Source organism: Dicentrarchus labrax, unplaced genomic scaffold, assembly GCF_905237075.1.
Source record: "Dicentrarchus labrax unplaced genomic scaffold, dlabrax2021, whole genome shotgun sequence".
Lineage (NCBI taxonomy): Eukaryota > Metazoa > Chordata > Actinopteri > Moronidae > Dicentrarchus > Dicentrarchus labrax.
In genome coordinates, this window is record NW_026136706.1 from 3,197,155 (window position 1) to 3,207,240 (window position 10,086).

At 38.2% G+C, this 10,086-nt stretch overlaps 1 protein-coding gene across 1 annotated transcript; it reads right to left on the reverse strand.

Moving 5' to 3' along the window:
- Positions 1-267: 267 nt before the first annotated feature.
- On the reverse strand, positions 268-8,666 carry si:dkey-3d4.3 (actin-fragmin kinase). Its single transcript, XM_051402919.1, has 7 exons — positions 7,745-8,666; positions 6,612-6,694; positions 6,411-6,489; positions 5,215-5,261; positions 3,713-3,833; positions 3,404-3,593; positions 268-1,663 (listed from the first exon to the last, which is right to left on the reverse strand). Exons 1-7 carry the CDS (start codon positions 7,920-7,922, stop codon positions 1,021-1,023), a joined length of 1,341 nt encoding a protein of 446 aa, XP_051258879.1. The 5' UTR covers positions 7,923-8,666; the 3' UTR covers positions 268-1,020.
- Between the last annotated feature and the right edge of the window lie 1,420 nt (positions 8,667-10,086).

Consider the following 10,086-nt stretch of genomic DNA (forward strand, 5'->3'; position numbering starts at 1 on the left):
AAGTGTGTTTGACAGCTGATGATCAGCAGGTGGGCGGGGCGGGGGGGGGGGGGGGTGGGGTGGGGGGTGGGGGGGTGGGGTGTAGGTTTTGGAAGGTTTTGGAGATGTCGGATCCACAGACCTTGTGGTGCACTTTCATGTAGGAACTATTTTCTTTCTACGTATCACCACGCAACAGGAAGCACACATCTACTTGTCTGAGCTGTAACGTTAGATAGCCCAAAAACAAACAGTAAAACAGTCTGTACACATAAATAACACTTCAGGTAAGGGCAAATATGGGATGTTTTTATTTTAGGGTGAACTGTCCCTTTAACAACCATGAAGGATAAAGGCTTCTTTCATATTTTTTATTATCACTGACAAATTAAAAGAGCAAAACCAACAAACTTTTCAGTAAGCTCAAACAGGAAGTGCATCTTTTTTTGGGGGGGCTATTTTAGTATTTCTGGCAGCAGAACATTTACAGCACTTTTCAGTTGGCCTTCCACGAGCCCAGCACTGTGGCCCATATGTCCCCAACAGTGATAGGTCATACGTTAGAACAGTGGTTACAAATATAATACAGACAGAAAATTGTATATAAAGTTCATAAAAATATCAGTAAAATATATATATATATATAATCTGCTCAAAATTCATAATTTCACTCAAACTTCCTGCAGTTTCTGTTGTTCTGTTATTGTTGAAGATAATATGAAGTATCTGTAATATATGTCACTCAGTCAGTCAGTGGTAGATTAAGGTTGTTAGACTGCCGAACGCTGAGCTCTGGCGCCATCGTGTGTAATTTAGGTGATACTACTACTGAAATTGTTAATGACTGCAGCTTCGGATAATTTATTTCTGCATGTAGGAAGTGTGTGATAAATGCATAACAACATCAACAGTCAAGTTACAAAAGTAACAGGATTATAAAAAATATTTGTGTCAGTAAACTCTTCAAACATATACACGATCTAACAAAGGTTAGGTGACGATGTAACACTGATTCAGAGAAAAGGTTTGTTCTTCAGGCTGTTACGAGTCTGTCAGAGTCATCTGCCATATGGAGATAGGACAGTGTCTGGAGCAGGGTCTTCCCCCCAGCACCAGCAGCAGATCAGGCAGGTTCTGGCCTACGTCCCCGACCTCCTCATCCAGGAGGTCCTCGTCTGTGCAGCTCCACTGTTTCCTGAAAGCCTTGTTTTCAAAGGTCAGACAGTTTCCAATCCGGAGCGCATCTTTCCCCGTCAACGCCTCTTTGCTGTTGTCCAGTTCTGAGGATTGTGTGAGTGTTTTGTGACCGTAGCACCGGTCCGGGCCAAAGGTCTCCAGCTCGATACCTCCCTCCGATCCCAAGAAGGTGAGCTGGGCGGGGAAGCACTTGTTTTTGAAGGGCCTCATCCTCCCATCCAGCAGCCTGGGTTGGAGTTCCGAGCTGGAGTCGGGGCTACCGGGGTTGGACTTGTAGCTGGGACCCAGCCCCACGCAGCAGTGGTGAATCTTGTCGGGGGGGTTGGGAGTTCCTGGGAGTGTGGCAACCTGCCCCCAGGTCTGCGTGGTGAAGTTGTACCTCCACAGGCAGTTCTGTGGAGAGTTCTGGCTCTCGCCTCCCCCGAAAAGGAGCATACCGTTTTTGTAGGCCACGGCTGAGTGACCCATGAGTCTGGAGGGGCCGGACCTGAGGAAAACCATAGGCGGTGTTAGCAGGTAGGAACACACAGAACAATGTATACTGTGTGCGCTGGCGTGTTGCCTTTTTATGTAAGAAAGCTCCAGCTGTGATACTTATACATTAGAAAGGTACAGATGTTAAGTGTGTCCTCATCTGGACAGGTCATTTCCTGAAACTGTTGTTTAAGTCCACATAGTTTTTTGACCATGATCCATCATTTCGATCTGTAATAATTATACTGCACTCACCAAGTTACAGGGTTCAAACCCTTTTTAAGAAATCCTTTTCCGTGACATTTTCCAGGAGTTTTTGACAATACGGGACAGCACGGTCCTGTAATTTTCCCGGTAAGCCTAGTGTTGACTGCAGGTAGGGGGTCAGCCTTTTCTGTGGGACAGACTTTCGTGGCGCCCCTGGCTGTTCTCATCACAGCTGATGTTTTCACTGAGATTTGGCTCAAATTTACTACAGTTGTCCTCTCAGCATAACATTACAGCTACAGCCCAGAATAATGGTTCAAATAATGTAGAATGTATCCTGTTTTGCACTTGTTCTGCGAAGTGGGGAACTAAAATACAATTCAAACCTTCCAGGACAAGATCAATGATTTCCAGGATTTTTCAGGTGTTTCCATTTTTTTATTTTAAATGCTTTAAATGTTAGTCAGTTTTTTATTACAGGGATGAAAATCTGACATTCTGTTTGTGTTTAAAAGCCTTTTTAAAAATACATTTGCCTGGTTTGAATTCTATGAAAGTGGGTTGTGACTTAATGGGAAAATGTGGGTTCCAAGGTGAGACCAGTTGAGAGCCACCGCTCTACACACCTCAGGATTGGAAGGACACGATATTTTCTACCCCTAAGTCATTTCTATTGATTATGGTAACCCATATGACAACAATACACCTGAACTATCCCTTACTGTAAGGTATATTCTGATACCGAGTCCCAATCTAATTATAATAAGAATACTAGTTTGAGCTAACACCAGTCTGGTAGCACTCCAGCTATCCTTCGAGGGCTTTGTTAGTCGCTGACTGTCACTCTGTGTCTGTGCGGCACAGCCAGTTGAAAACTGATCCCTGGCTGTTCAGCAGGTGTATTCTCCGTATTATCCTGACAGGATCAAGTTCGTTTGCCACCAGTTAGATGTGGTCATGGCCCAATGAAGCGCTGTGACAAACTGCTTGTGACGTTCGCTGGAGTGGACAGCTGATTCTAACCCGGACGCATAGAGACAATTTAATGGCAGCAACATGTCGAATGTTTTGTGTTATTTCAAAGTTTATACATCTAATTCATCTAAAATGCATGTTTTATGATTTCATATATCATTAAAGCTGCAGTAAGTCATTTTTATCTGACGTACTCACTTAATTATTGAACTCTTTAATTATTGTTTTGTTATATTTGCTTGAACTTTTACAATATGCTGACAGTAGCACATGAGAGAGACAATCTGTTAAAATATCCGGTTCCTCTGCCTCGTTGTAGCACTCCTAATGACATTTGCTCTGTATAACAGATTGGAAATAACTTTAAAATCAAGTCAGGAGAGTTAACCATCCAGATAGAAAGGGACTCAAAGGTTTAAATGTGTAAGATGAGCCAATGGTCTGTCTGAGCTCCTGATGTAGACATTCTCAAAGAACCATCATCTAGCCAGAGTAAGAGAAACAGCATGTTGTGTTATTTAGCTGTGGGCACGAGACAACACCCAAAAGGACAAGCTGACTCACTACTCACTTGTTTCTGAGGGAACTCCATATGTTGGTGGAGGAATTCCACCTCCAGAAGTCTCTCTGCTCCCGCAAGCCTTTCAGGCCCCCGAACAGGTACATGCAGCTCTGGTAGGCGATGGCTGAGTGACTGTGTCTGGGGCCTGGGCCTAATGAGCCCTGCTGAGAATCATTCAGCAGGGACCAAGCCATGGTATCTGTCATGCATACAAACACAGTGAATGCACATACTTAAGGTGTGGGGTGTTCTCTGCAGAAATGGCTGATAAAATGCATGATACAGCGTAAATAGGAACAATATATCGTAATAACTCACCAAAATCCAAACTCCAAAAGTCCTGCGAGGATCCTTTCATGTCTACGAAGCCTCCGTACAGCAGCATGGCAGAGCCAACCACCACAGCACTGTGGCCCTTTCTGTTGGTGGGCATTTGGGTCTACACACACACACACACACACACACACAGACGTCTGTAAGATGGCATGCTAGAGCTCTACTGGAACTACCAACTGAAAACTATCTTCAGCTGTGTTTCTCATATTTTCTTCAGTCTTTAATGTTTTGGTGTTTGTCTCGTTTAGGTTCCACGCCTACAGAATTCCAGATCTGATGTCTGTCTCGATTTGGGGGGGCCGTCAGCGTACAGGGTACACCTGAACGGGCCCTGCTGAGGGAGCTGAGGCGTTTCTGACTTTCATGTTGAAAAGAATCCACTTGAATTGCCTCCAAACTCAGTAAGTCTGGACTTCCTCAGAACTCGGGTTCTTCTTGCTGTCAAACAATATGAAATTCAGTGCCTGCTCATAAATATAGAGTCTGAAGAGAAACCAGATCTACTTCCACTAACTGCTGGAGAGATTTCTGCTGGAAAAAACTGAGTTGTTTTTTATTACTGTCAACCAGAAATCCAAATGAAGTGGGTCTCAACTAGGTGGGTAAGAAAATATTGAAAAATATTGTTTTGTGATATTTTATTTTGTGATATAGTATAGATCAAAAACACTCTGCTGGACACTCATAGCTTTTGGACCCTATGTTGAGCGTTTCTGGGTGGAGCGGGTCATTTAGTCTCAGAGATTCTTCTGGACTTTAATTACAAACAATTACAAACTGCTGGCTCCAGAGAGACCGTCCCACCATTGCCCTTCTTCTCAACATAATCAACTCTATTCCCTCCGTAGACAATGACTGCATACGAGAAGGGAGGATACATACTGGGAAAAATGGGATTATTATAACCACCAAGATTTTTAACATTTATTTTCATTTTAGTTTTTTATACACATTTTGAACTGTACCTGTGCCTTTTGGTTTTTCTGTCTTTATTTCACTGACTGTGTTGTATCATTTTGTCCATGTAAATGCAAACATCTGTAATGATTATGGTCATTTAAAGTTATTTTTCATGCAAACATGTCTGTGAATTTGTGAAGATTAACAGTGAAGCACTGATCAGTGGAATGAATGTGTCTTTCTGATGACGATGTTTGAGCTGCAGCCTAGCATTCACTGTTATAACGGTGCCAACTGTTCTGCTACTGAGTCCAAAAAAAACACCAGCTGCTGAAACATAAAACAGGGACATTCCCAGGAAAGACATTCCTGATGGCAGGTGTGTTGCTTTCGTTCACCTGCTAACTGAGAACAGCACATTCCCTCGTTAAGCCTCACGACAACAAGTGCAAAACATGTAATTATTTCCACGAAAACGCGTTATTATCAGTTTAAATGAGGATCTAATCCTTTAGAAGAATACTGACAAAGGAACTTGGCAACTCTGTTACTACTTCAAATCTGATATGAAAGCCGCTGTGTACCTGAGGGGAGCTCGTCTTTCCCTGGCAGTGCACCCACTTCTGCTTCGCTGAAAAACACACAACAAAGGGAAATGAGAATAAAGTAGAGCTTAGGTAAAATTACGCTAGATACAAATGGTATATTAAATAATGATGGTAAGTGAATGTCATTCAAAAAGTTGGAAAGGCCAAAGAAAATCTCCCCAAAAATGGCAACACATTATTGACTATAGACCCACATAAGAGGATTTCATGGTCTCTTACAGTATTCTGTGCAGAGTTTGGATCATTATCTCACATATTTCGGTGCAGAGTTCCTGCAGGACTCTTTGACTTTTTGAGACCATTGTGAATGCAATCCAAGACCTATTTCACGTCTATACTGGCAAGTCTTGCATTCTGTAGTTTTACCACATGATCAATACAAACGTTTCCCATAAACACAACTTTATACAAGTGATGTTAACTTCATTAATCTAATGAAAATGACCTGTCAAAATCATATTTAAGACTTTAAATTCAGCATTGTGGTATATTCTGGGCCACAGCTCTGTTGAAATATGGCTTAAATATTAAAGCTGAACCAGACATACAGACTGTACTTAAGGGTGATTTGAAATGGTGAGCAAGAGCCTCCTATATTTGTAACACAAACACGGGGAACAACTGGAACCTGTTACAAAACATCGCAGAGCTCTTTTTTTATGTTGCACAATGGAAAAATTAGATGCATTAATCAATATCGGGTCGTTGGGTATCTAATGACTGAGACAGACTGAATGCTGTGCTGTACAAGGTAGAGACACAGGAACCAACAAGTTGTGGTATTTTTAGGGCAGGATGCATGTCCTGTTAGTATGTTGCAGCTCCAAGTAGAAACTCCTTCCCGACACAGCTTTGTATGATTAAATTAAATGTTCTTATGATGTTACTTCTTGTTTATCGGTTGGCGTCGGACTTTTCCAACCTTTTGTTTTGTTCTTTTGTTCCAACCATGCCTTTTTTTTTTAGAAAAGCTTAAGGTCTGAGAAACAAACACATATTTGAAAGTTCATGAAAGGCGGTTTATGGCACAGCTGAACAAAGGTACTGAATATTTCCACAGAGGCTCGCAGGCGTGAGGCTGGAATCAACATGCAACAACAAGTTTTCGTCTGTCCCATTTGCACACAAAAGCCTAACACTGGATGCCAACATTACACACGGGGGAAACTCACCAATGTCAAACACCCACAGGGGACATCTCCACTTGGTGTATGCAGAATCCAGCATGCCTCCAAACACGTAGAAGAAACCCTGAAAAGGTCAAAGCTGTGAAACATATTCACACACTGACACACCAAGCAGTGTCAGATAATGCATATGTTTTTATGGCATTTAAAGTAAATGACATCCACTGATCTTTGCTGAGTTTGTACCTCATGAGCCACCATAGAATGTTCCTCTAGTTCTTCTGGTGCAGATTCACCGGTGCAGTTCAACTCCGTCCACTCGTCATGCACTGTAAAATCGCACACAATGATGGGTTTGATTAGCCGGGGGTCCGACAACCACACGCTGCTTCATGCAACACGGCAGAGCAGAGCGCATCATACAGGGCAGTTTTCTATGTGTATCATTCGTCATATGAAATACTGTAATAATAATGCAACGTTGTTTTAAATTCAACAGATGATTAAAGCTGCAGTAGGTGATTTATGTTAAACGTTTGTTTTCATATGTGCTGAAACTTTCACTATATCCTTACAGCAGAACATACGACGGAGTATTAGGGCCATACCAAGAGGAAAAATAAATAAAATGTTGGAAATTACGAGAATAAAGTTGTAATATTATAAGAATAAAGTCATAATATTACGAGAATAAAGTCGTAATATTAAAAAAAAAAGTCGTAATGTTACGAGAATAAAGTCGTAATATTACAAGAATAATGTAATAATAATAATAATGCAAGAAAATAAGTTGTTTTAATGAGAAAAAAAAAGCTTTGATAGAGATATCAAGATCTGACGTGAGCAGCTCAACCAAACAGCAGCCTCAGCCTGAGCCCGGCAGCTGTTTGTCTCAGTCGTACCGTACAGTCAACAGGTAAACGTATTGATCATTTTGTCGTTAAACAGACAGTTCTCATAAAATTACTATTATTCTCGTAATATTATGACTTTATTCTCTCACAATATTACGACTTTATTCTCGTAATTTCCAAAAAAAAGTCTGGCCCTAATACTCCGTCGTATACATGAGACAGATAATCTGTGAATGAAAATGGGTCCTGTGGCTCTTCCTAGCCAGAATCCACTGGGCCTGAACGAAAACAACTGATCAGAGAAAGATGATAGTTGGAGGATAGTTGATTGTTGATCTGATTTTATCACAGATTTTCTCTCTCATGTCACACTGTCAGGATATAGTAAAAGTTATAACCAAATAGAGCAAATACAACCAAAAGTTATTTTTATAAAAATCACCTACTGCAGCTTTAATCTAAAACATGCAGCAGTAAAAATCCTACTAAAATAAATGGAACAACAGTCGTGCATGCAGGCCTTACCCACGCTGTACCTCCAGAAGTCCCTCAGACAGCTGTTGTCTCTTCCTCCCAGGACGTAGACATTTCCATCATAGCTGCAGCAGGCGTGCTTGAAGCGGTTACATGGGGACCGACTGCTCTGGGGGAGCCGAGTCCACAGGCAGGGGCTACTTTGACTCATAATTGGCATCGTCCACATTCATTTTCTAAAAGACACAACATCAAAGTTAAAATATTGTCTGAAATGTTCTTTCACAATTTTAATGTTCTTGACATACTGAAATGTAAACAAACTTTGCTAATCCAATATGTCTAACTTCCTTCAGGCACTATGGGAAAATACTCACACTGTACTTGAATGTTTTTGGTTGAACATGGAAAATAATTTAATGCTTGGAATGAATTTGGAATATAAAATTATTTTAGTAGTTTCATGTAGAACGACTTTATTCTCGTAATGTTACGACTTTATTCTCGTAATATGACTTTATTCTTGTAGACCTAATATTATGACTTTATTCTCGTTATATTACGACTTTATTCTCGTAATGTTACGACTTTATTCTCGTAATGTTATGACTTTATTTTCGTAATATTACGACTTTATTCTCGTAATGTTAAATAAATATTACGACTTTATTCTTGTAGACCTAATATTATGACTTTATTCTCGTAATATTACGACTTTATTCTCGTAATGTTATGACTTTATTCTCGTAATGTTAAATAAATATTACGACTTTATTCTTGTAGACCTAATATTATGACTTTATTCTCATAATATTATGACTTTATTCTCGTAATGTTAAATAAATATTACGACTTTATTCTTGTAGACCTAATATTATGACTTTATTCTCGTAATATTACGACTTTATTTTCGTAATATTACGACTTTATTCTCGTAATGTTAAATAAATATTACGACTTTATTCTTGTAGACCTAATATTACGACTTTATTCTCGTAATGTTAAATAAATATTACGACTTTATTCTTGTAGACCTAATATTATGACTTTATTTTCGTAATATTACGACTTTATTCTCGTAATGTTAAATAAATATTACGACTTTATTCTTGTAGACCTAATATTATGACTTTATTCTCGTAATATTACGACTTTATTTTCGTAATATTACGACTTTATTCTTGTAGACCTAATATTATGACTTTATTCTCGTAATATTACGACTTTATTCTCGTAATGTTAAATAAATATTACGACTTTATTTTCGTAATATTACGACTTTAATCTTGTAGACCTAATATTATGACTTTATTCTCGTAATATTACGACTTTATTCTTGTAATGTTACGACTTTATTCTCGTAACATTACGACTTTATTCTTGTAGACCTAATATTATGACTTTATTCTCGTAACATTACGACTTTATTCTTGTAGACCTAATATTATGACTTTATTCTCGTAATATTACGACTTTATTTTCGTAATATTACGACTTTATTCTCGTAATGTTAAATAAATATTACGACTTTATTTTCGTAATATTACGACTTTATTCTTGTAGACCTAATATTATGACTTTATTCTCGTAACATTACGACTTTATTCTTGTAGACCTAATATTATGACTTTATTCTCGTAATATTACGACTTTATTTTCGTAATATTACGACTTTATTCTCGTAATGTTAAATAAATATTACGACTTTATTTTCGTAATATTACGACTTTATTCTTGTAGACCTAATATTATGACTTTATTCTCGTAATATTACGACTTTATTCTTGTAGACCTAATATTATGACTTTATTCTCGTAATATTACGACTTTATTTTCGTAATATTATGACTTTATTCTTGTAGACCTAATATTATGACTTTATTCTCATAATATTAGACTTTATCTTGTAATGTTACTACTTTATTCTCGTAATATTGCGACATTATTCTTGTAGACCTAATATTATGACTTTGTTCTCGTAATATTACGACTTTATTCTCGTAATGTTAAATAAATATTACGACTTTATTTTCGTAATATTACGACTTTATTCTTGTAGACCTAATATTATGACTTTATTCTCGTAACATTACGACTTTATTCTTGTAGACCTAATATTATGACTTTATTCTCGTAATATTACGACTTTATTTTCGTAATATTATGACTTTATTCTTGTAGACCTAATATCTTGTAGACCTAATATTATGACTTCATTCTCGTAATATTATGACTTTATTCTTGTAGACCCTAATATTATGACTTTATTCTCGTAATATTACAACTTTATTCTTGTAATGTTAAATAAATATTACGACTTTATTCTCGCAATGTTATGACTTTATTCTCGTAAAATTATGACTTTATTCTTGTAGACCTAATATTATGACTTT